Genomic DNA, 27,046 nt, shown 5'->3' on the forward strand with positions numbered 1-27,046 from the left:
TTGAAAAAAAAAATCACATAAGGTCCTAGAATTGTCTTAGTATCTTTAGAATTTATTATGAATTTTTTAATTCAAATCCGAAAAACAGTCGAATTCAGAATGTGGTGTGGACCAAATTAGCTGAATATAGCGAATACCAAGCAGTTTTCAACGAATTTGGACCTAATAGCATACAAACAAGATCAAAGTTTCAGAACATTTGTCATGGAATCAAGACGAAAACCCAAAGGAAAGATTGCCTCCCTGTAACATAGCACTGCTATGTGTTGTTGCATTTTATTTGTCAGTAAAACTTTTTTTTAGACTCTTTGTCAGCGAAACTTTAACCACTGAATTTATTTATCAGTACATTTTAAGAAAGAGGATGTCAATTGTCAGGGAGTTCGTTAGTCTTCGCCCTGACAATATATAATGAGCATGTATGGTTCTTGGCAAACAGAAAAGGCCACTCAACACTACTAGAGACCAAAGAGTACAAGTGTTGAAGTGTACAACGAACCCTGCTCTAGGCTCAATTGTTTAATCTTACCAACTTTCTGTCCTTTACAATTGTTAATGGTAGCTTAACAAGACCTTTTAAGTGCTCACTACAGATAAATTAGTATGAGAAACTGACTGACTTCTGTCTTCTTTTTTGAATTGCCCTTCTTTTCTAAATTGGTCCATAGTATGATAAACTGAATGCCTTATGCCTTCTTTTTTCTCCCTATTTCCCCTTTGGAGATTCTTGGAGAACTGTGTGCGTTTTTTGAGGTTCTTGGAGCTCCGCCACGAGATTGATTCTCCATGGTCATTCAGTTTGTGAATTCTCCGTGTGAGGGAAGGATTACTCGGTTCTCGCTGTCCTTTCAGATCTCTCAACCGAGATCTAACTGAGAAGCATGATGTCCACAGCAATGAATTGATGGATGGATGCCCATCAAAGTCTAGACGCATCGTAAGACTGACATGGAAATTCTGTTTTAAGACGGTGACAGGCACGAGCATGGCCATGACTTCAACTACGCCAACGGCAACAACGATTTGTCCATAGGAAACCCAAATCGCTGACAGATACTTCAGATTTGTCTACTGTGTTATCTAAATACAAAATATAGACATTATTTATTATTTTGGACGCTAGTTTGCTTCACTACATGTAATTCATCTTGACGAGAGAGATAACCCATAACCCAGGTCTTGAACGCGCTTTCTGACCGAAGCTACATGGAGGCTAGATCTTCTGTTCCTAAGTGCAGGGACACTGTTCTGGCTATAGCCTGGTTCATGGTTCAATTTGGTTTCCAGAGTGCAACTACAGCCAATTTCGACGGATCACCTCCCCACTGCTGGAAGTACTATCTCGGCTCATTCCGATCGTTGGCTTTCAAGTTTACGTGGGGGTAACGAGTCCCGATCTTACCAGCTGCTGCTATTGCGATTCTTCTTTCTGTTGGCGGCTCTTGTAGTCGTTTTGGCTATAATTTGTTGTGTTTATCTTTAGGAGTATTTGCAAATTTATCATTGATTTTTTATTTTTTACAAGAATACCACTTGAATGACGGTTCTGATGGTATTTTTATAATTTTTTAATGGTAAATTTGCAATAACGGTTCAAAACAGTGACAAATTTACAATTATCCCTTATCTTTAATGGTGTTTTGGAAGTAGTTTTTAGCTGGTTTTTAGTCCTATATGTTTTATGATTTTTACTCGATTTTATCTTAACTAACCGAACATATCAGTTCATTTTTTATCTTAACTAACCGAGCATATCGGTTCATCAAATTTTCCATCTTATTAATATAAAAGGTAACTCTCTTGTTGATTATTTTTTATGGTACAACTAATCATAGCCTTCCAGAGGAGACACGACTGATGGTCACATGCTGGGCTAGGACTTCATGGCACTGGTGCCGCTTCGTAACAATCTCTTGGGCATTCGCAAGTCAAGGTCTTCTATTTCCGACGTGTAACGCGTCACCCATTACAACATGCACCAAGAGGCTGCGGATCCGTCGTGGCAAGTAACCGCGTTACCCGCCAAGTCACGACTACTTTTATTTGGGAGGAGAGGGATGGCTTGTATTTGAGCAAATGAACTGCTCCAGTCTAATTTAGTTTATCTCGATCGACAAGCTTAGTTTATGCGATCATCTAGATTAGTCCTTGCTATGGTCATGGCCTCGAACTGTGGAGTAGACTCTAGTGTATTTTTTTAAAAAAAATCATTTTTAAAAGGGAGAGATAATATTTGGAGAGGAATTGGGCTAGTTGCATTACAAAAAGACATTTTCAAGGAGAGATCTGGACCCAGGATCACACAAGATGGCGGTTAAAACGCGTCGTTGAGGCGCCACTTGCATCTTGAATATGTGCGAAGATGCTTACGTGATGATTTTAGATTCAAAAACTTAAATCGAAGCGATTTAATCAGATATATAGTTGTTAGGTAGTTGACCCAACCATTGATTTAATCAGAAGACAACATTAACAATGGACTTCATTGACGAAGCATTTAAAAAAAAAAAGGAATCAAAGCATTGTTTGGGACAGCTTTTAGGACCACCGGTAGCAGGTGTGTAGTCAGAGCAGACGTTATGCTGTGTGCTAGTGTCAGTTAGAGCACCATTGTCGATTGAGAAGACCATCAGTTAGTGTAGTTAAATCGGTAGCAAAGACAGGATGCGCCACTTTCTGATTGAAAACGGTTACCTTCCCGGAAATAACAGTCCTCTTTCTTGTCCAGCATTTTATCCATTTTGTTGGCCGAAATTTGGCGTCACATTTCAAAAGTTCTCAAGCAAGGACAACTTCTTGACAATTCCCCAATCTCACTGTTGATATTCTTTAGGAACTGAGCATAAGCTCAGAAGTCTGTCAGTTAATGTGATCTTTAAGTCTGTTGATGTACGCCTCCACCGCCCAGATTCGAGTTCTTCAGCTCCTAGTCTCCCACTCAAGTATATTTATGGAAGTGTATCAAAATTCTCAAGCCTACCTATTGGAGAGAATCTGGTGCTTGAGATGGGCAAGATTTGGCCATGTCTCCCTTATTCAGGTCAAGCATTACACATGGCACAGCCTATTCAGGCCTTGCTGAAATAGACGTTATCTGAGTATTTACCAGGAAGATAGTCGAAATTGGTCAGCTCTGAGTACAAATCATGAGCAAATTTTCAGATGAAAGCGGCAGGATGGTGTTCAGGTGTGGCCTATTTTTCATGAGACATACCTTGCGGCATCCGAGCCATCCGAGGCCTAAATTTTTTTAGCTGGTGGGTCTTCTCTTGCCATGGCACGGGCTGCATAAACATTACTAGTACTTTGGTCTAATCTTTCTATCTCGAGGGCAACATGTAGATGTACAAGCAGTGAACAAGTCGCAGAAAGAACACATCTTAACGTACTGACGATCAGCAAACAAACAAGATTAGAAAGAGAAAAAAAACTCTAATTCAATCAGACAAATTTAATTTACTCTCTGAGATTGATTCATCGAGAGAACAAATACCAAGTCGACAAAAAATAAAAATTTTGTGTGGGCTTGACGGCCGCTTTGTGGTCGATGGGTGGACAGACCGACCCCTCAGCCGCATATATTCCGGCGCCGGCGAGGAGATTGACGACGGAGAGGGCGAGTCAACGGGGGCCCCTGAGTCTATGACACAAGACGGTGACTTCACTTGGGTGCTCCGAGCTGAAGTAACCGCCTTTCCTCTCACCTTCCCGGCAGCTTCCCCTCTCCTTACCCCGCGAGCGCACAGTGCGAGCCCGGCCCGTATTGCGGCTGTGCTATATATAACCAGGTCAGGCTCTACCTCGCATCCCTGCACCAACCACCCCCAAGCGCACAACTCTTCCTCCTCGAGCCAAATCGTTGCTTCTCTTCTTCCCTCTCCAGAAAATAGCTAGAAAAACGTACACAGAAGAGGGAAGTGGAAAAAGATCGCCGGGGTAGCAACAATGGCGGCGAAGCGGTTCCATGACGGCTACGAGAAGGACCCGGACCAGCCCGAAGCAAAGCGGATGCGCCGCCTGCCGTCCTTCTCGACGTGAGCGCCTTCTCCTTGCGATCGAACAGGAGCTGGCTCTTGCTCCTCTGTTTTGGTAGTGGCTGCTCGTTTCTAAAGGGTGTTGGTTGTTGAATCGCAGGGTGATCCGGGAGGCCATGATGCAGAAGCACTTGCAGAACCTGTTTAGGCTCCTGGAGCCTCTTTTCCGCCGCGTGGTAATCAGCAGGTTCCCATTTGTTATTACTCGATGAGGTGTTCGTCGAGTCAAGCTCGAGCAAGCATGCTAATTGCTCTGTTTCTTGTGAACTATCAGGTGCAAGAGGAGCTCCAGGCAGGACTCGCGCTGAGCCCGCGCTACATCGAGAAGTGAGGATTTGATTCGCAAGCTGCAAGAATAGCGTCGAGCACTAGTCCAGAATGAGAGTGATTGATTCATAACATTGTTTGATCGACGTTGTTCAGGTTGCCGCAGATTCCGCCAGTCGAGCGGCCGACGTGGAAGCTGGCGTTCCGGAACCCACCGCACCCCCCGATCTTCACCGGCAGCAAGATCGAGGACGACAACAGCAACCCGCTGGAGGTCATCCTCGTGGACATGGGCATCGGTTCGCCGTCCGCGCTCCCGCAGGCCCTGCGCATCGAGCTGGTCCCACTCTTCGGGGACTTCCCGCCGGACGACCTCGAGGACTGGGCCGCCGACGAGTTCCAGAAGGGCATCGTGAAGCCGCGCGAAGGGAAGCGCCCGCTCCTCACCGGCGAGGTCAGCCTCACCATGAGGGACGGGCGCGCCACCGTGAGCGAGCTCCAGTTCACGGACAACTCGTCCTGGGTCCGCTGCCGCAAGTTCCGCATCGGCGTCCGCGTCGTGCCGGGAAGCTACAACAGCGCCAGGATCCTCGAGGCCATGACCAAGGCCTTCGTGGTCAGAGACCACCGCGGCGAGCTGTACCGGAAGCACTACCCTCCCGTTCTTGGCGACGACGTCTGGAGGCTGGAGAAGATCGGCAAGGGAGGCACGTTCCACAGGAAGCTGGCGCAGCACCACGTCAAGAGCATTCAGGAGTTCCTCAGGCTGCTAATGGTGAAGCCTGACGAGCTGCGCGCGGTAAGTTTTTATTCTGCGGCATGCGACCTGTGTCACAAAGCTATGAAGGTTTCTCGTCGTGCCGGTTTTGATTACTCTGTTTCTGCCGGAACAGATACTGGGCGACGGCATGACCGACCGCATGTGGGAGGCGACGACGAGCCACGCCAAAACCTGCCTCCCCGGCGACAAGGTGTACGCGTACAGCGGGTCGCACGGCACCATTTACGTGAACTCCATCTTCAACCTTGTGAAGGTCGAGTTCGGCGGCGTGGAGTACCCCCTGCATCAGCTGAACAAGGCCGAGGCGGTGAGTCATCTGCCTGCTTGCCTCAAAGCTCTGAAGACACCAGGCGATTTTCTGACTTTTGGGCGTGAATTGGGGTGCAGAGCTACGTGCAGCACCTAATGCGGGAAGCGTACGAGCACCGCAACACTCTACAGGAGGCCGACGCCGTCCTGCTCCACAGCCACGCCGCCAACAACGTTACACTGATGCACAGTAAGCATCTGAACGGATTTTCTGAAACTGTTTGTCAATCTGGCTCGTGGATATTCTTTTTCTGACCTCTTCTGCCTCGGCAACTCGCAGATGCAGCACATGCCGCGCCTGCGGATCCGACGGTCTGGTTGCCAGGCCCAGAAGTCGACTTCCAGGCCGACGAGGTTCCCGTTCCCCAACCCAACTATGGCTTCCAGTGGCCTGGCCAAATGTACAACATGGCAGGTTAAGAATTGCACCGGAAGGCAAAGCGGCTGAAAATCACTTGCAAGGTTCCAGCTATAGGATGTACATTAAGTCCACGAACGTGTGTGTCTCTGTGTGTTGAAGTAACCGCAAGGTTTAAGGGTAGGTGAACTTGAGCGACCCCTCACTGCCTCGCTGAGCATGTGCCGAGCATCCGCCGCGAGCAGCGAGAAGAGGCGAGCAAGTGCAAAATTCTTTGGTTTAATTCGTATCCTTTGTTGTAACGTTTCAGTTTTTCTCCTGTTGTTAAGTAGCGCTCTGCTCTGCTCTGATCTGCTCCCGTAAAGTTGCATGTAAGATCAAGGTGGCAACTGTGGGAGCAGGCTACAGGGAGGACTTGTTGTGAACGGATAGTTCTGCTTTTTAACTTTTTTCCAAAAGTTTTTGTGTCTTGTAACATCCAAGTCTCACTCAATAAAGAAAGGAAATTACCTTTTTTTCTGTACATACACAAGTCTTTGGGATATCCCGGTCTTTCTTGTTTCATGTTTTCGTTGCGGTGACATGAACATGGTAGATGAATGAAGCCTGCAGGTGAGACAAACGATCGACATGCAGAGCTAGAGAGAAATCCTCGTGTGACGTAATCGCTGATTCATAGAGTTTACTCTTAGGCCGTGTTTGTTTGAGTTTTTGCTTTTGAGTTTTTTTGAAAAACTGTACTTTTAGTTTGTCTGAAAAGCTGTTTTTGGAAATAGATTGTTGGTTTCTATAATAAATTTTTGACTTCTCAGCACGTAGCTTCTCAGAGAAGCACATCTCAACGAGCTTCTCAGCTTTAGTTCATTTTACTCAGAAACAGACTTCTGGTTTCTCCAAAAACCATTTCTTCAAAACCTCGTTTGTTCTAACTTCTGGCTTCTGCCTTCTGCCAATAGCAGAAACAGTTTCAGAAACAACAAACAAACACAGCCTTAATAGACTACGTCTGGAGGTTGCAGTATGGTTGTTTTAGGGACATGTCCTTTGTCCTATCCTTGCATTTTAGGACATAAATAATGTTAGGTATTTATAGTTAAGTGCTTAAAGCAAGAGAGCGTTAAATATCTATATACAAAATATAATTTTATATAGATGTTTAAATATGATTAACTATCTTATTAATATTATTATAAGGAACGGCGTTTAAGTAAATATCTTGTCCTCTGCCTAAGTATACGTGCTACTACAGTTAAGAGAAAACCTCCAATTTTTTATACGCACCTCCTATAAACATCCCATTATACATACTCTTATACACACTTATGACCTGTTTGAAAAGGACGTTTTGGAATCCAAATTCCCAGTATTTTGTAGAAACTCGAACCAAATGCTAAAATTTCCTAGAGCGATCCTCCTCTTCCAAATAGGAGCCCAAAAGCGAAGAGTGAGCAGGTGGATACGCCAAGGAACGCGTCGCAGAGGCCGAAGTCTCCAAGGTGAGGGCTTGCGCGTGAAGGACCAATCTAGTTTTGTGTGGTGGCTTTCTTATCAGTCGTCCTTGTTCTTGCTCTCTCTTCGCACAAAAGCGTACTAGGCTTTCGCCTAAAACAGAGTCGGAGAGCAGAGCACCGGGGACTCACTTCACTTTGTTTTGTCGCTCTTAAATGGGCCAGGCCCTCCCAGTTGCAGATTGTGGTGGCCCATTGTTAGCCCATTACAGTTCACCTGAGGGTATCGGGGTGGTAGCATGGTTACATGTACCAAACTCGCGCTATTGATGGTAAAAACGATAATCGCGTGTTTATTTACTGCAATCTGTCTTTGATAAATACGAGTACAATACCATTCTTCTACGGCTTTACCACACTCCAGGACTAAAGGTACACAACTTCTTCACCACTGTAATATCTATGCATAATCCCAATCCCAATCCCAATATATACTCGCCTATGTACGTACAACTCCAATAGATCATATCTTGTACGAATCAGTAGATACTATTTCATGTCGTGGTCACCGTCACCAACATGCATGGTGTACCAAGCTAGAAATCCATGTCCAGCACGAGCGGTGCTCCCCCCTTGCTGACGTCGAATGTATGCTTCTTCACCTCCCCCGCGCCTGTCTTGAGCGTCACCTGGTACGTGCCGTGGAACCCTCTGAACCTGAAGTGCCCGCTGCTGTCCACCTTCCCCATCGCGTGCGACATCCACTCCCGCCGGAGACCCGCGAACCTGTTGCCGGCCTCGGTGTACTTGCCGTCGGCGTCCACGAGCTGCCCGTGCGAGCGCCACATGTGGCCCTGCATGAACCCCCACAGCATAATGCCCTCCACGGCCGGGTGGGCGAACGCCTCCCGCAGCACGATCTCCAGGTCATCGGCGCGCACCGCCTCGTCGGCCGCCGACACGTCCAGCTCCGTTATCCAGATGGGCAGCCCCGTCACCGAGAGCTTGTCTAGCGCGTCGCAGATGACGTCGCCGACGGGGTGCGTCACGTGGCCCTGGATGCCGATCCCGCCCACCGTCGCGCCCCGCTTCTGCAGGTCCGTGATCAGCGCCACGTACTTCTCCGGCGTCGCGTTCGGGTCGTTGGCGCTCTCCACGTTGTAGTCGTTCACGAACAGCGCCGGCGCCGGGTCGATCCGCGCAGTCTCCCGGAACATGTGCGCGTTGATGTCGTCGCCGAGCCGCTGCTGGAAGAAGGCGCCGTGCAGCATCTCATTGTTCACCTCGTAGTGCGGGAACCGGCCGCTGTAGCGCGACACGAGGCCCCTCAGCCGCGCTTCCACGGCGGCACCGAGCTGGTCGGCGTTGAGGGCGCGGACCCATGGCTGCACGGAGTTCTCGACGGCCCAGAAGATGCAGTGGCCGCGCACGGGCTTGCCGTACCGGTCGCAGAAGTCGATGAGCTCGTCGGCGTCGGCGTACCTGACCTGACCCTGCACGGCCTCGGTGTAGTACCACTTGAGCTCGTTCTCGAGCACGGCCCAGTCGAAGTGCTTGGCGAAGAAGTCGACGTACGCCGGGTTCTGGATGCCCGCTTTGGTGATGCAGGAGCCGATGGGGAAGCTGTTCTGGACTTGCAGTACGCTGATCTCCGCACCAGCAGCGCTCGCCGCCGCGTCCGTCCGGCGGCTGAACTTGAGGATCACATCACGCTTGCGCACCTACAGTTTCAGTTCACCACCGTTCTTATGTATTTACAGTAGCACACCATATTTCACCTCATAGTAGAGGTAGACCATTGTAGATTTGTAGCGTAAAGGGAAAAGGCTAAGTTGACTCGCACCTTGTCAGTTTTCTTCCTGAGGTGTCTCAGCCTTGGAATCTTGTTCACCGCGCACACCTGCAGGTCCATCACCTTGAGATCCACCCCGGCCGGCGGCCCGTGCACATAAACCTTGGCGCAGCGCGGCGGCTCATCCTCATCGATCCGGAACGAGCCCTTGATCTCGCCCCACTTCCCCGCTTTGGCCACAACCACGCCACCGCCGACGCGCTGGTCGTCACCCACACAGACCTCAACGTGCACAGGGTGGCACCCTTCCGCGCCGGAACCCAAACCGACCCACCCGGCCACCCGGTACGTGATCTTGGGCCTCGGCGCGCATGAAATCTCCCGGCATAGACCGTCCGTCTCTCCCGCACGGCGAGAGGCAAGAACGTACCAGCCGCTGGGTTTCCGCGCACGCTCGTCGGTATCGTCGTCCGCTGTGGCTGCCAGCGAAAGAACCGCGTCCGGTGCCGAATCGTCGTGCTGCGCCGAGAGCGTACACGAGCCGGACGGAGCCCAACCGGCGAGGCCGTCCTCCGAGACGCAGTGCTCGATCAGGTCCATGGCAAGGTGCGTCTCCTGCGGGCGACAAGGCAACAACAGTACAACACACAAGCTTCAGGCAATGAGACAGCGACACATGTCGTATAGTATGCATGATTGTGTGCGTACAACGCCAGAGATCGCTGGCGAGCTATCGATGCAATGTTGAAGACATCATAGCAGTTCGATGGGCGGCGGATGCGCAGGCTTGTCAGGATCAGACAGCTCACGAGATGCACGTAAGACATCTGTTACTGGCTTGCTTAGTTGCTTGGCTTTAAAGGAAGGAATTGGAAGGCCGGCGGTGGCAGGAGCCTGGAACACGAGTGCTTCGAACACATCTTTTGCCCACAAAATTCATGCAACTTGTTCAAGTTTGCAATGAAATATGAATTTGTTGGGGTTGGTACTCAAGATTGAACACTAACTCATGGCATGTTTTCAGGGGTTCAGCCAAAAAAAAACACAGACATGATTCAGGAAAGAAAAAAGAAAGACAGCAGCTTGATTGGCATGAGAAATGCATTTCATTGTCATGGATCACTGTCATTGCATGCATGTAGGCTGAATAGTAGAGACCAGAGTAATTAAGAGACGCAAACATATTACATATATGATAAGTTGACAACATGCGAAACAGGGGACGGGTATTTGTAGATCCCATGTACGACACATACCTCTGCGAACGCCATATCAAGCGAAGGGACAGGCAGAAGCAAACGCAGAAACTAGAGCTAGCGCGGAGTTGTTCGTGTTGTCTATGGCTGTGTTTCGGATGCAGGTGATTGATGGCTACCAGAGGCATGCAGGGTGTCAATTTATAAGGCTCTGAGCCAGTTGGTTCGGCAATCACGTTCACCGCGGCGACACAACCAAAAAGGTCGAGTCGCTTACCCAGAACCGGTGAGGCAGATCGGTAGAAGCCTCGAAGCTCCATGGCCAAGCTTAGCTACCTAACTCGTATCTTTCGCCTATCTTTTGTATAACAGTGAAGTTTGGGCAATGCACAAACAGTCCAATCACGCTGGATCTCCGGGTCACGACGCTGAATGTGGGGCCAAAACTGGCTGATGACCCCGCATCTCAGAGAAGACGCGTAATTTGGGTGACACAGCTGATTTACTTCTTAAATTTGTTGCGGTAATGATCACTATCAGCGTCCAAGCATCTCCGAGTTCCGATCCTTTTCTTGGCTTTGGGAGGAGTAGAAGTCGATCAACCCTTCGGTAGTTGGTGGCCCAGTTGCATGCATGGGATCGCGACGGATCGATGGAACAGATACCTCGATGGGCCCATTTACATGTACTTTAACGGATGTCTACGACCTTTAGAGATCTAGCAGGTTTACTACTGCTACGACTTGTAGGTTTTGCTTTATAGCCGTCCCATACAGACGCCATGGGTCTCAGGGTTCTTCGAAGCTGTCGCGTGGATGAAAGGAGCACCGATCGGTCATGGCGTAGCGTCAAGATACGAAAACCGGCTGGGGCAAAGAGAGGTTGCGTCATTTGCGTGGGATGCCCAAAAGCAGCATAGCATAACTGCATGCGTCCATCGAATTGGAGCCTTGCGCTCGATCGAGCCCGGCCTGATCTCGATCGCCACGAATCCATGCATGACCAGCGCTGGTGGTGGAATTTTCGTTCTGGACGGCACAGCCAAGCTGCCGACCCAAGCAACATCGTAATGCATGGAGCTATGGAAGTTCTTGTTTCAGAAGCATTCAAGTGAATCCACAAGTTGATCCGAAAAGCAGGTGATGAATGCTTAACGAACTTTGCATAGGCAAATCGCAATAACTTAATATCTAGCGTTCTGGATCAATAATTCAACATTATTGTTTCCTTGCACGGTCGAACATATATCTTCGTATGCTCGAAAGATGTTCCAATAGACCCTATGTCTATCGGATCATCTAGAAGGCCGCAGGTCAAATTTTCACATGGTCTATATTGATCAAAATAGTACCAGTTACTTTTGGGAAAAAAAAAATTAGCGTGATCGGCATCGGACCCGTGTCATCTGCGTCTGGCGACTCAGGGGTAACTCTTCTCACCACCCAGACCCCTAACACTGAGCTAGATCCGACCGTCGCCATCGACGTGGACGGTGGCGATGGCGGTCAGCGACGACGTCGAAGCCGGGCGTCGCAACCGTGCTCCTTTATCTCCCCCGTAGCTCTCTCCCCCCTTTCATCTCCTCCCCCCTCAGGTTGTTTACCGTCGTGGCAAAATCCAAGCTCTCGTGTTGCTGGCCAGCTGGATCCAGGCATCTTCAGGCCGATCTGTCCTCGGCAGGGGTGGATCCGCCCTCTAGGGTTAGGTTCCGGCTTCCTCTGGTGTGGCTGGTCATCCCTATGTCGGCGAGGTTGGCGTTGGCTAGGCCGCCATGCTGCTTGTCGAACCCTTCAACACACGGCCGCTAGGGTGCTCCTCTTCTTGTAGTCGGCGTTATCGGCTCCTATGGCTGGCGGTTCTGCGACATCTGCTTGGGCGCTGGCAAGTTTGCCTGCGGTTCCACGCATCTGCTAGCTTGGCGGTTGCGCTCGACGGGCGGTTCTGGCGGATTCGGCGTCGGCGCTGCGTGCCCCGTCTGTGGATGGCTGGGGCAGCCCACGACGGCATCTCCCACTGCTGTGGGCGGCTCCCGGTGTTCGGCCCCGCATTGCGGTTCCGGCGCCACCACTTGTCATCGTGTCTTGCTCGGGTGGCCGGCGCAATGGGCTGTCTGGCCGGATCTACTTGCCAGCTTCTTGGCTGTTCCACCTCCTTGTCTCGACATGGCTATTTTGCGGTGCTGCTCTACAGGTGAAGCTGTGTGGTGTGGTTCCAGCGGATGCCAGGTTTTGGAGGCCGGCTGTGCGGCGTTGCGGTTGTGCATGTGCGGTAGCTGGTGGTGTCGGTGTGATGGCGCGTGTGCTGGAGTCTCCTCTGCATCGGCTGTGCTACACCCTCGTGTTATGTTGCGTTGGTTGTGATGTGCCTTGTTGCGCCGTCGGTCCATGCTACGCAGTTGTGTCATGTTACATTGTGCCACCGTGCGGTGCTTCACCGGTCTATTTGTGCTGCACTAACTATTTTTTTTTGGTGGCCTATGCAGCATTGGCATCTGCGGAGGTCGCATATGTGTGTGGTGATGGCGTGTGGGCTAGCAGCTCCTTCGTCCTGGCAGCTACACCGATCCTCCCTCCCACTACCTATCCCTTTGTCCTGGGCTGCTCCTGTCTTCTCCCCTCCTTCGCAGGGGGCACCTGGTGGGGATGCGGGGTCTCTGGCTCAGAGGAGGTGTTTTGGAATTGTGAGGCTACGAGGTCTGCTAGTTGTTGAGCCCTGGTGTGATCTCGCTTGGCTTCTGCCTCCTTGCGCAAACGCTGGGTTGGAGGAGTCATGGGCAAAAGCCTTACCTGGTTGCATACCAGTGCCGATGATGTTAGCGTCCTTAGACATCATCTTCTTTCTTAAGGCGTCATTGGAGCGACTTCGTCTCCCTTGAGGCTTTTCTGGTGAAAACCCTGACTAGTTCTCTAGTCGAGAGACAGCGACATCATCTTCGCTCCCTTCCTTAAGGTGCTGTCTCAGAGGGCCACCACTTGTGTCAGTGTCAACTTGTTTCTTTTGTAGGTTGACCCCTACGTCCTCATTCTATGGTGTCTCTTCATTCTTATTTGGCGCTTCATGATAGCGTTTTGGTGCAATGCGCGCTCCTCTGAAACGACACGCTTCCAGCTTGTGTGTCAAAGAGTTACAGCGTGTGAGCAGGGCTACGCCAATTGAGTAGAGATCTGCGGCGTGGTAGCAGGGCTCTGCCGACCGAGTTGTGAGGGTGGTGTTGTTTCTGGTTGGTTAGCACGCGATTTGAGTTGGGTTGGTCCTATCTGTTGTGTGGTTGTGCTTCTGGCGTGAGTGTCGTTTGTGGAGTTAGGGTTGTATTGTCGTCTTGGGGTTAGGTGTTGGTTTTCCTCTATGAAACCATGCTTTTGTTAAGGTTTTCAGACCTGATTTTCCTTATAAACTGGGTTAATTCTCTTCTTCTTTTTAATATATGCTCGTCTTGAGCTCTAGCTCGCCGGGATCTTTCAAAAATATATTGATCAAAATGCAACAAAAGAGATAAACAAAAATATATTGAGTTGCTTCTTTTTTAATAAAGGAACTGTTCCAGCTGCTATGTACAAAGCCTAGTGCATTACTACAACGTTTCAGGGATAAAAAAAAAAAAGTACAACGTTTCAGGCTTACAGCCCAAGCCTAAACCATCCTGGAAATAAAATAACAAGCCACACACAAGTGTTGTTTATAATAGGATAATATGAGCATTGATATTATTCTATATGTATAAAAACAAGAGCTTAATAGTCTGAAAGCATTACACATGAACAGTAGCATACTAACAGAGATTCATAAGACTTTTGTGAAATTGCTCTCAGAGACAGTATGACAATTGGCCCCAGGACTTATATGATTCTGCTCCTAATTGTCATAACAAGTATTTTCTCGATTGGGCAATGTTCCTAAGATCTCAGCTAGAAAAATTATAACCTGAGCTAAAATCTCAAAATCTAAATGCCTATCCTGGACAGTGCTACAACCCAATATCAGAGAAAATAAAATCAGCACAGTAGAAACAAGATAGCTGATACATAGACGAAATTGAACTACAAAAGGCAAAAGACAGTCTCTGCAATTTGAGCTAGCAATCCATCTACAACTAGATGTGTGTAAAGTATACTCAGATCATACTGCAGCACTAATCTGGGACAAGGTTAATAGATAGATAGCTATTAACCCAATTCAACAAAAGTATCACGGTGTGCTAGAAACAAAACATGACTACACACCGAATAGCCTCCAGGTAGCACCAGATTTAACAAAACAACAAGAGAAACTATAGGTATATGCTAGTATACTCAGTGAACATGCCCAACCTCATAGCAATTACACATCATCGAGCATCCCGCGCTGTCCAAACCATAGAAAGAGAGGTAACCGAAATACTCACAGTGAGATTCGCTTAAACGCAAAATCAATCGAGACAAGGCACGTCACAGATGACACTGTCCCAGAAATCCTATTCGCCGTCGTTGCCACCGGCGAGAAAGACAGAGATACGAGGCCTTGCCGTACCGCATCGGCTTGTGCGAGCGAGCCTCGACAAACATAGCTCCAATAAACACCAACGCAGGAGCTTCTCCACCAAATCACCTCGAGAAACCAAAGCACCAAAGCAAGATCAGAGTCACCCTCCAGTCAGCTCAACGATGACAACCAATCGAGAGAGATTAATGGAGAACCAAAGGGGGAAAAAAGGGTATTTCCTCCTCTACACAGGGAGAAGAAGCCACCCTCTTATAGATGCGGTGCAGCCCTCCAGAGCCTCACGATCCCCCCAGGAACTAGGGTTCGGTTGCACCGCTGCCACTGCAAAACGAGCAGCCGCCAACTTCCTCTCTCTCTTTCTCATCTTCTCTTTTCTTTTCTCCTAACCCTAGTCGAGTGGCTGCAGCCCCATATGAGCTGCCCGCCATGGGCTTAGGCCACACACTCATCAACGGCCACAAAACGAAAGACAATGAGCTCAAGTAAAGAAAATATTGAAATTCATATTTTCTTCAACACCAAGTTCATATTGAGTTGCATATAGCAGTCAATTTACCAAAAGACTAAATTAATGAGGAAATGAGCAAGATACTCAAATTTGAACTTCCACTCACGTATAGGTTCTCATAGGCTTAATGGTGAAATAGAAGCAAGCTATTTTTTTTCTGAACTTTACTACATATGATTTTAACTAAAGGACTGTGGGTGAAACTCTGTATAATGATCAATGGATTCGAGATATCTCCCATGATCTCACTGTTGGCCTCATCTCATTGTATGCCCAGCTATGGTCACTCTTGGAGGATGTTGCCTTCCAACCCATGCCAGAGGAAGATGATGTGATAATCTGGACACGCAAGGCCAATAGAGAATACTCGGCAAAATCAGCGTATTTGCTGCAGTTTGAAGGAGGAACTAGCTCCACCTTACTGGCCATGGTATGGTCTGTTTGGGCACCTTCACGGTGCAAGTTCTTTCTTTGGTTACTACTGCAAAACTGGGTATGTCCTTTTCGCAATAGGAACTTGAAAACAGCCAACCACCTGTTTGTTACATGCCTAGTGGGATGCCTTGAGGAACTGGACGCACTGCTCTAGCCTGGCCACCTCGCACTAGTCTACGACTGTCATAGTTGGTGATTGGTATTTTAACTTAACTGGTGCTTCCTTGACCTCCACAAACAAGAGCATTCGATCGTTGGCTATAGCGACATTAACTGGTGCTTCCTCGACCTCCACAAACAAGAGCATTCGATCGTTGGCTATAGCGACAATTTGGTGCCTTTGAAAGGAGAGAAATATCAGTGTTTTCAGCAATGCAGAGAAGCTGCCAACTCGTCTAATTTCATAAATCCAAGACGAAGTGAGAACATGGTGCGCAGCGGGTGCAAAACATCTCGTCACTCTAGTTGGTTCAAGCTTTAGTGGGCAATAGTAATAGGATCTAGATTCTTTTCTGTATTGTAAGTCTCAAATCATGTTTTGATGTCCCATTGGATGGTCTTTCTGTCTTTCCAGAACTTCTTGCGTCTCTTACACGTGTAACTGCTTCCTTCTAATCAATATAAACACCGGCAATGTATCAGATCTTTCGAAAAAACATAAGGCTTATTGACTTTGGTGTCATATTGGATTGCATGAACCGGGCAGTCCATCCAAGTACTAACCTGATGAGGAAATATTTGGACATAATCCTATACTTCAACAGTAGCAAAGGCAATATTCTCATGTGAACGTCCATGACCAAAATTTAGGATTTACTTCGGGAAAAGCTGAATTTCTGTAGAACCATGTGAAATGATTTTTTTTGGGGGGGAGGGGGGGGGGGACCATGGAACGGTTTAAAAAGTTCTTGTAAGACTAAAGAAAAAAAAGTAATTTGAGGTACATTTTCCTCCTCCATAAGGTTCTCTTGATGGCACGACAAGATGTTGATAAGCGTCACTTTGCACAAAAATACAATGCATGGCGGCGTCATAAAACTACTCTGAAACCACTACATATTTGTAAGTTGGTTTTTAACTATGACTGGTCTCACTGCTAGGGGAGAAGGAGACCTCTGTTGGAGCAATCAAAAGGTCTTCCAGTAGGATTTCAGGTGGTATTTTTCCTATTAGTTTTTTTGTGAGTATAACCTTTTTTTCCAAAGGTTGAAATTTCCTGAGTATAATTTCTATCTCCTATTCTATAGGGATCACCTGAATTTTTTTACTAAAAGTGGAAGAGTTACATTTTAATTTTTTCAGAAAAGAAAGAGCAATGGATTCAATTTATTTCTCTTTACACAAAGTTATCGAAATTATTTCTTGAAAGGGGACCGAGATAGTAGACTGAGTCGGTTAGAGCTGATTAATCTTGATTTGAAAGGAAAATCATATACAAATGTTGATGAAAGAAAGTGTCTTTCACAAATAGAGTACAGCGAAAACTAAGTCATAAGAATGGTTCAAGCTTGAAGTAGAGGCGGAGAAGTAGGAGACACCAAGGTTGTCTGGACAATCTTTTTTTTTTCTTTGGTTTGATGGCCAATAATATGTATTTATACTAATATTTAGAGTGTAAATATACAAACATGCATATAGGAGGCAGACAGAGGTGTATGTCTTATACTGTACAACTAGGGAGCGGATTAACCTAGTAATTATCCATACGATTGGTAAGACGCTTGCTCTAGTAATGGGTCATCTATTTCGGCGCCGTACTGCACCAGCGTGTTAGGCACCCACCACTTACATTATCGTGTCAGACAGCTACCATTGCACCAGTATTAAATATTGGTCACCTGACTACACATGGGGCGGCCTACGGGGTCCTCCTAGTTGATTTTTTGAAGGATTTGAAATCTCTGGGTCATCGGAGGGGGCCAAAGCCTGGTGGTCTGGTGGTCTTTGGGTTGAGATTTCTAAAGCCAAGGGATGTCGAGGGTTCTTAACGACGGTTTCCCCAACAGGAATAATAATGATAGAGATCATGCCGCATTCATCCAATACTTTTCTTTAGAATCTTCCGTGATCCAGAATAGAACCCATAGGGCACATCAATTCGACCCACTATAAAACGAGGAGTAGCTCGTTTACTTTATTCATCACCAGTAATTCTTAAGGAGTACAATACCTTAAGTTTCTCTTACAATACCCAGCCATAAAAATGTAAAATTACGGAGTGCTTTCTGTTTGTGGTGCAATTCCTTTGCCCTCCGTTCGATCAGATCAATCTATATACCCCGTATGTAGTATGTATGTATCAGTATAACCAGGATATTTTTGAAGGCTGTATAACTAGGAAATAATAGCGGAGGCCGTCAGAGGTTCATGTCCAGCACGAGAGGGGTGTCGTCCCCTTTCTCCACGCTGAACGTCTTGTGCACCTTCCCCGTCCCCGTCGTGAGCTGCACGACGTACGTGCCGTGGTATCCCCTGAACTTGAAGTGTCCGTCGCTGTCGATGTGCCCGCGCGCGTGCGACGTCCACTCCCTCCGGAGATCAACAAATCTGCAGATGCAGAGCACAAGTGCCCGTCAGTCATCAGGTTACATTCTGTGCGATAAGATTGGTGTTCTCAGAGTCCGTTTGTGAATGACCTTTCGCCGGCGTCGTTGACGGTACCGTCGGAGTTGACGAGGCACGCATCCTGGCGCCACATTTGGCCCTGCATGAACCCCCAGAATATGACGCCCTCGACGGCCGGGTGCGCGTACGCCTCCCGGAGCACCACCTCGAGGTCGTCGGCTCGGAGGTCGACGTCGGACTCGCACACGTCGAGCTCGGTGAGCCAGATGGGCAGGTCGGTAGTGGCGAGCTGGTCGAGCGAATCGCAGATGATCTCTCCCACCGGGTTGGTGACGTGCCCCTGCAGGCCGATGCCTCCTACCGCCGCGCCCTTCTGCTGCAGCGCGTTGATCTGCTCGATGTACTTCTCCGGCGTCGCGTTGGGGTCGTTGCCGCACTCGACGTTGTAGTCGTTGACGAAGAGCGTGGCGCCCGGGTCCAGCTGCGCGGTCTCGCGGAACATGAAGGCGTTGATGTCGTCGCCGAGGCGGTCCTGGTAGAAGCTGCCGTGAAGCATCTCGTTGTTGACGTCGTAGTGGGGGAACCTGCCGGCGTAACGGGTGAGGAGGCTCTGGAGGCGTCCTTGCACGGCCGACATGAGCTGGTCGTTGGCAAGGTTCTTGATCCACTGCTGCACGGTGTTCTCGACGGCCCAGAAGATGCAGTGGCCGCGCACGGGCTTGCCGTAGCGGTCACAGAAGTCGAGGAGCGCGTCGGCGTCGTTGTAGTTGAGCTGCCCCTCCTGCGCCTCGGTGTGGTACCACTTGAGTTCGTTCTCGAAGACGGCCCAGTCGAAGTGCTTGGTGAAGAAGTCGACGAAGGCCGGGTTCTGGATGACGCTGGTGTTGATGCAGGCGCCGAACGGGAAGTTGCTGTCCATCTGCATCACGCGGATGGACGCGCCGGAGATGCCAGACGCAGCCGCGCCGAAGTTGAGAACGACGTCCCGCTTGCGCACCTGCAACAGATGTACAACAAAGCACCATCCATCTCGATCAACCGATCAATGTGCACACCAGGAAATGGTGGACTTCAATTTGAGGTTGCCCGAAATCTTGTTTGGGATTTGGTGGCCGCGAGTGTCCTTCTCACTACCAGTAAGTAGTGCCTATCGAGGTTATTATATGATTATATCTACATGTCCACACCGAAGCGTATCACTCCTATAAGGGTTCCTATGATGAGCCTTTTTACTACGGTTTAAATTTAGTACCTCCTAAGTTATATTTTTTGGTACCTTAAATAATGGTAAAAAGGCTCAGGTAAGTTTATTTCGTGCTAACTGATCGCCTTGTACCGCATCACGTATGTTCGCACCACGTAAAATACGTTGTTGATGCCAAGGCCATCATTTGTGGGCCAAAACAAATGTCGATGAAACCTATCGATTACCTAGCTAATAAATGGTTTTATTTTTTTTAAAGTGTGATCCCATATGCACAGTTTTTATTGAAGACTAAGGCGTTCGAGACAGGAATTGAACCCACGACAGACTCAATCTCTCCCTGAGGCTTTGCCACCGGACTACAAGCCCGTTCATGAATGGTTTTAAATTTGATACAGTAGATTAGCGCTCACCTTGTCAGTCTTCTTCCTGAGTTTCCTGAACCGCGCCTTGCGGTCCGTGGCAAAGACCTGGAGATCCATCACCTTCACATCGACACCGGCGGGCGCGCCCTGGACGTACACCGCCGCGCCGCACGGGCTCTTCTTGAGCCGAAACGCGCCCTTGATCTCCGTCCACTTGCCGGCCTCGGCGCAGACCGCGCCGCCGTCGACCACGCACTCGTCGTCGACGCGAAGGTTGACGCGCACCGCGTGGCTCACCCCCTCCGCGCCGTCCCCGAGGCTGATCCACCCGGCGACGCGGTACGTGACCCGGGGCTTGAGCGCGCCCGTGATCGCCTGGCACAGCCCGTTCGTCTCGTCGGCGCGGCCCGACGCGAGGATGTACCGGCCGCTCGGGCTGTAGTCGTCCCCGACGGTGTTGATCGTCTCGGTGGGGACCTTGGCCGGCACCTCATTGTGCACGGACAGCGTCGTGCACGAGCCGACCGGCGCCCAGCCGGCGAGGCCGTTCTCCAGCCTGCTGTTCTCGATCAGGTTCACGTCGAACACAACCTCCTGAAAAAGAAAACTCGTACGCGTACAAATGAAGTGAGGCAAGTGACACTCAGAGCTGTATGACTTGTGCTACTACTGAACATTGTACGTACCTGAGTGCAGGCCATAATACTTGACCACAGGAAGGAGCAGGTGATCGCTGAGAGTTTGGATGGAGAAGGAGGGAAACTTGCTTGGTGTCGATTGGTCTGTGGTGATGAGGGATCGCAGCGGCTCACCTTATTTAAAGGGCAGATTGGTCGATTGTCAAAATCACCGCGAAATAGTTCAAAAGCGCACCGAACGCCAAAACGTCGTGCAAACTCGAAGCAACCACCACAGGCAGGAGTCTTTCTTCCTCTCTGTGCCGCTTTTGCGTAACAGTAAAGAATGCGCAAGATCCGCCCAGCCTTGCGGGGCTCAGAGTGCGCGCGCGGCTGGCAGGCGGCGGCGTCGTGCCCAGCATGTCAGCGGCGATCGCAGGCGGCGGAGTGCAACGCCGGGGTGGCTGTTCCGATTAGCTGCTCTTTTGTTGTTTTTTGTAAGCATCATTACCAACACCCCAAGCATCACTCAAGGGTCCGTGCATTTCTTGGCTTTGGGAAGAGACAAATAAAAGCGATTGGTTTAGTCACTGTTATAGCAGTAACACAAACGTGGAATCGTCATGAAGCACACCCAAGGGAGGAGATTCTGATGGTTCCGTTGGATTGGTCTTCAGATTTGTGAGCATTTGTACTAGATTACTTCTGTACTTGTCTAACGTAAACCGATCGATGAATTGCTAATGCGGCAGTATATATTTACTCTAGGATAAAGAAAAATGCTGTAACAGTTTACCAAGAAATGTAGCAACAGGCAGCAGCATTGCAGCACCAACGTTGGACCTGTTCATGGCGACGAAGATCGATCAATGAGAGTGCGACGTGTCCTATTTGCAGCCGCCCCACTACGGTCGAAATACAAAGCTTCAAGACACGAACATCGGCTAAAAGTAGTAAGGTCGGTTGACATATCGTGTTGTCTAAAATATATGTGTGATCTAGGAGAACAACAGAACCAGTAGCAGCAGTGGTGTTGTGTGGACATGGATCTTTTTTGGATCTTGGCTTGGTCGATCGATCTCACACCTGAGTACGCAATGGGGCTGCGCGTGCATGGAATTCAGCTGCATGACGGCTCATTCAAGGCAAGATAGAAAAGAGAAACAGAGGATGAGAATGAGAAGCTGGATTCAGCGTACATGCGAAGTGTGTGCTCTATCCGGATCTCAAGCTGATGGGATTGAGATCGGTCACGTTTGTTCAGTGTGGAATGTGGTGCATTCACAAAGAGGAAAGCCAACGAAACGCCCCCCTAAAGCTACGCATCTGAATTGCCATGCATGGCTCATGACAAACTGAACATTTGGGAAACACGCACCTAGTGCCTCTTTTGGTATCCAGGAATGGAACAAACGCAGGAATAAGAAAAATATAGAATTCTAATAGGAATGAAGTGCAAAATAGAGGATTGCAAAACACAGTAAAAATTTAGAAATGACCGTTTGGATGGAGTGTAAAAAAAAAACACAAGCATTAGATGAGAGAGATAGACACAAATGATTTTTTCCATAAGGTTAGACCTCATGCTATGAGTCCTATGGATCAAACCAATCCATAGGAATTTAAGAGGATTTCGAGAAGGGCAATCCATTGTTTCAAAGAGCTTGATAGGAAATTTTTCTATGAGAATTGAATCATCCCAAATTCCTATTATTTTCTCCATCCAAAGGAGGCCTTATAGAGTATCGATTAACTTGTTAATGTGAAAATTGTTAAATGATGTGACGAAGAAAATGATAAACATTTATACATTGGATGATTTTCTTTGGAAAAAATCTATACAACCTCTGAACTATCGACTATTGTATACTTAAAACCTTGAACAAAAACTAGGTATTATGGATCTTAAACTTTGCAAAAACATCTACTTAACCCACTAACCTGGTTTCTAAGGCTATCTTTGCCTCATTGGTGTCCACGCTGGTACTAGTTTTTACCACATATGTGGGGATGGGCACTGGGACCGCATGTCAGTGGTCGCACCGGTTTCTACCAACCGAACAAAGCAAGCAATAGCGTCCAAAGCAGCATGCGCCACCGCCGACCAAATCCCACGCCTCCGAGCCAAATCGGTCGCACCCAAGCCCCGTTCCTTCATAGCACAACTGTGTGAAACCAAGGGGGGATGTACCTAACACTCTTCATCATTTCCTCAACCCAATTTCGTCCTCTTCTCCATCGGACCAATCCTCTTCCCCAACCCTGGTCACCACCCGATCCGGTCGCACGTGGAGCCGCCGCTACAACGCTTTTTCCAGCCAAAAAAGGACACGGTGAGCTTCCCCTCGCCCTCCTCCTTCTTTTGCGCTCGTCGCTTTCCCTTCAGCTTGATGCCAGAGCGCCTCTTCGCTATGACCTAGTGCTGTCGTGCCTCGACCGGAGAACCCCTTGGTTGGCTTCCCCTTAGCGCGCTGGAGCTTCCCTTGCCCTTATCCTACCGAATCTCCCTCTCCTTCCTCTTCTCTACCAATGACCGAGCTGCCACCACCATCATACTCGTCGTCGGCCACCCTCTAGCAAGCCCATCGACCATAACCCACCAAAACGGTATCCCTGCATCACACTCTAGCTATTGCTGCCCCTGGCTAGGCCGATTGTGCCAACACTCATCGTTGGCAAGAGCTAGCCGTGGAGGCACTATGCAATCGACCCATGCCGCTAGCCGCTCGGTAGGAAGACCAACCCCGGCGAGCCCCATCACCTGGCCACCCCTCTCTGCCTCACGCGAAGAGCCTTCACTGGCGAGTTACTCCTCTCTAACGCACCCCTCTTCACCCCGGTGCCCTCCGACCACCTCCCCGGTCACCTCCCTCCATCCCTCTCTCTGTGCCTCTCTCTCTCGCCATCCACGCCACTGTCCTCATCAATGAACCCAACAGCCACTGACATGCGGTCCTAGTGCCCATCCCCGCCTGTGCGACAAAACCAGTGCTAGTGTGGATGTCAGCAAGGCAAAAGCAGACTCAAAAACTAGGTTAGGGGGTTAAATAAACGGTTTTGCAAAGTGTAATGTCCACAACCCTGGTTTTGTAGCTCAGGGTTTTATGTATACACCGATCGATAGTTTAGGAAAGCAAATTCTATAGGATCAGGTTCTACGAAAGACCTCCTTCCCTGTGATGACACGTGTTCCCTTCCTCTCTCTTCTCTTCAGTCTAGCCGTTGGATCAGAGGATGTGTGACTGGATCAGGGTCTCACGGAGATCTTTTATAAGAAGGTCTCGTAAAATTTGCTTCTATAGTTTAGGAGGTCATGTAGACTTTTTCCATTTTCTTTTCTTAGGAATCATAAAAATCCATTAAACCATAGGCTCAACCAAATCAATGACCACCTAGTCCCCAATACAATCAGGCGCAAAGTGTGATGGCACCTCTGTACCCGACAGACACTACAACCTTGCGCTGCCATCGTCATGGTGCGCGCTACTTTATTACAAGATCTTGGAATCAGAAGAACTAAAAATCTAATCAAATTCAAGTTCAATAGATTTCTAAGCTCACAGATTAAACCACCCACCAGAGACAAATCATATAACGAACACTCTGAAGCTTGTTTCATCACCAGAGCATACGTCTCCAACACAATCTGCCCTATGCCCCAATCAGATGCCGTATACACACGCTTCAAACAGGCCACAAGTTCTGCACACTAATGATACATGCAAGATCTGTGTAATCCCTGATAATACATGCAAGATCTTTAAACTCCAGTTTTCCAACACCAGCATGTACCACATTACCAGTATCATCCCTGATAACAAACCCCCAGCCTCCTGAGGAAGTATCATGATCGAAAGCTCAGTCGGAATTGATTTTCAGCTTGGATACTCTAGACGTATTGGGTTTTTGGATGAAGTGAACCCGAATAATTTCACAGAGCGACTCAGGGGGCAACACAGTCCGCCGACACTCTAGCTCGCCAATCTGATTGGCGTGGCCGCCATCGCGGCCGCCATCATACGGTGGTGACGACGGCCCACAGTGATGCCAAGCGGTGATCGCGAGCAGTCTCCATCCTCTCCCTTTTCCCCTCTCATTCCTCCACTCCTGATATGGTTCCTTGTGCTGTTAATGACGGCGGTGGTGATGAATGTCATGGTAGTGGCCGATTTGCTCGGTGGCCGGTTGGATATGCGTGTTAGCAAGTGGATCGACATGGTAGCGGCCAGATCTGCTTGCTCTGCTTGGTTGGTTGTTGACGGGGCGCGGCGGGGGTTGTCGCCGCCACTACAGCTCGGCCTGGCACTATCGGGGTGCCGTGGGATGGTCCTCGGTCACCGTCCCAGTGGTGTGCTGGCGGACTGCCCGAGTTCCCTTCCCTTGCACGCAAGATTGCCATGGTTGGGCACGCCGTTGATGCGCAACTGTCGAGCCCGTGATGGCATGCGTGCCTTCCTCACCAGTGGTGATAAAACTGTGGTCTCCTGGCTTTTTTCCCACCTCGGCAAGTTCCTGGACGCGAGGTGTTCGAGTTGTTTGGCTGTCGGTTGCCGTGCAGTGATAGTGCCACACCTGGTGTGCGTGGAAGTGTTCCACCTTTGCATTCTAGCAAGGCTTGTGGGCGTCGGCATGGGCGCCTATGGACTCTGATGTCGAAAGCCATGCAGCCATAGCGTTACGCTTGGTGCATGGGGAGGTTATTCACCTTCGCACGGTCCGGCGCGGTCCTTAGTGGCCTCGAAATCACAGGAGTTCTTTTGGAGAAGATGTTAGGCTGAAGCTTACGCATTTTCCGATTCGATAGCCACACCGTCAAGGCATGCATTGGTGGACACGCTTTGGTTTCAGCAATCGGTGGTGATGATCGGATGCGCAGAGGAGCCTTCATGTGATCGTGGTTGGCATGGTTGTGATGCTAGTCATCTGTTTCTGTTCAGTGGTGACAGTCGGTTGGGGGTGGTTTTACAAATGGATTTTGATCTGATATGTTGGCGTTGGTTAAGATTGTGGTCATAGATGTGCGTGAGCTTCTTTAGGTGCTTATGGTTTTGCCTCCTATTTGTGGGCGGACGTTGGATTTGGGTGTTTTTAAGATCGTCTCAACCCACGATGAAAGACATGCGGATATTACAGCAAGCAAGTATTTTATCGTCTTGGAGCATAAGATGGTTTCAAGATAAAAGGTCTTGGTCTAAGATTTGGTATTGTTTTGTGCATACTAAGTTTTTTTCTTTTCTCCTTATTTTTTATATTACTTTTTCTTTTGGAAAGGCTAGATGTCTGCTTGGTGTAGAGATCGAATATTAATTTATTTTAAAATAAAGCTTCCTTTATTTTAAAAAAATACTCTAGATGACATTTCCTTTGCCAATGTCATGTTAAACTCCACTGCCTGAATACTACGTAAATATACATGCAAGATCTCTCACAGTTCTCCTCTCTCCTCCGATCCTGTTCCTTTCTGTCCACCATTGCCACATCAAGATGATCACCCCGAGCTGCGTCTCATATGTCAAATTCAGAATTTCAGCAACAACCTCCTTCGCAGATTGCAATCACTCGAAATTGAGCCTAGCAGTGAACGAGCCGATGGCGGCTCAGTGGTAGCGTTGGGAGTGTCCAACCTATCTGCTTGAGTTCTATCTTAAGGATCGATGCTCGGGTGTCGCATCGAGTATTTCCCTAGGAGCGTCTGAGATTAGATCGGTTAGACTAGGATATACACATGTGCACGTTCAGTGGTATAACATATTCTCACATATTGAATGTCTCACGCCTCCTAATCCCTTCAATAATGTTTGTATAGACACGCGCATATGTGCACGTATGATGTGAGTGTAGAGTGTGTCCTTATTATACCCTTTAAAAAAAGAAAAAGAAATCGAGCCTAGCATCCTCCATTGACATTTCCCTCATAAATGCCTCACAAATTTGCACATAAAAAAGAGATGACCTCCATCTTCATCTAGTCTGTTAAAGACTAGATATCTTTCATACCTCTTCTCTTCAAGTTCACGTGCTGTGCTAGACTGTTATGAGCCACTCTTTACATAAAATGCTTGTACTTGGACATTTGATCTACCACATGCCCTTCCAATTCATATCGGTCACCACATGATTACTACCACTGGAAACATCACCATATCTGCTTGTGTACCACTGTTTCGTGTGAGAAGAAACATGCCCTCAATAGTGTTTCACTTAGAATAACATAAAATGCGGATGTACCAATATACACACAATATACAAAGTAAAGGGACAAAGATGTAAAGGAAACACTGTGTTGGGGAAACGTCCTAACCTAGAGATATTTAGACGATGCACTCTGATATTATTATATCTATTTAGTGTCTCAGTCACCGCATGGTATGTATAGATGTGAAATATCCAAGATATCCCTCTATGTACATGATTGTAACATAATATCTTAAGAACAGATTGATAATTTCTCATACCTCTTCTCTTCATAAATAAACCCTCAAAGGGCAGGAGTGGGAGGACCCTAGAGATTTTTCCTATTACTAAAACTTCCATAGATACACAGGCTCTCCATCACTCTGGACTCTCTCCTCTTGGCTCACTACTTATTTCCAAACTTGATCATCCTCTTACGAGTGGGGCTCTTGCCACATGTTGTTCGGGGCACGTTTTCATACCCCAACAGATAGCACTCGTGGGGATGTGGCAC

The 27,046-nt window shown here is 48.5% G+C and overlaps 3 protein-coding genes across 3 annotated transcripts; 1 reads left to right on the forward strand and 2 right to left on the reverse strand.

Annotated features, from left to right (window-relative positions):
- The first annotated feature begins 3,794 nt into the window (after positions 1–3,794).
- Positions 3,795–6,281, forward strand: LOC133895952 (protein SAR DEFICIENT 1-like). Its single transcript, XM_062336477.1, has 7 exons — positions 3,795–4,034; positions 4,135–4,210; positions 4,309–4,361; positions 4,458–5,100; positions 5,195–5,389; positions 5,470–5,581; positions 5,672–6,281. The coding sequence occupies exons 1-7, from the start codon at positions 3,946–3,948 to the stop codon at positions 5,809–5,811; spliced, it is 1,308 nt and encodes a 435-aa protein (XP_062192461.1). The 5' UTR covers positions 3,795–3,945; the 3' UTR covers positions 5,812–6,281.
- Positions 6,282–7,574: 1,293 nt separating this feature from the next.
- LOC133909790 (endo-1,4-beta-xylanase 3-like) lies at positions 7,575–10,343 on the reverse strand. The gene is made up of 3 exons (XM_062352346.1): positions 10,246–10,343; positions 9,041–9,604; positions 7,575–8,918 (listed from the first exon to the last, which is right to left on the reverse strand). Exons 1-3 carry the CDS (start codon positions 10,258–10,260, stop codon positions 7,794–7,796), a joined length of 1,704 nt encoding a protein of 567 aa, XP_062208330.1. The 5' UTR covers positions 10,261–10,343; the 3' UTR covers positions 7,575–7,793.
- Positions 10,344–17,714: 7,371 nt separating this feature from the next.
- LOC133895963 (endo-1,4-beta-xylanase 1-like) lies at positions 17,715–20,654 on the reverse strand. The gene is made up of 4 exons (XM_062336485.1): positions 20,428–20,654; positions 19,790–20,335; positions 18,244–19,169; positions 17,715–18,154 (listed from the first exon to the last, which is right to left on the reverse strand). The coding sequence occupies exons 1-4, from the start codon at positions 20,440–20,442 to the stop codon at positions 17,965–17,967; spliced, it is 1,677 nt and encodes a 558-aa protein (XP_062192469.1). The 5' UTR covers positions 20,443–20,654; the 3' UTR covers positions 17,715–17,964.
- Positions 20,655–27,046: the final 6,392 nt, after the last annotated feature.

The sequence above is a fragment of the Phragmites australis genome, chromosome 2 (genome assembly GCF_958298935.1).
Source record: "Phragmites australis chromosome 2, lpPhrAust1.1, whole genome shotgun sequence".
NCBI lineage: Eukaryota > Viridiplantae > Streptophyta > Magnoliopsida > Poales > Poaceae > Phragmites > Phragmites australis.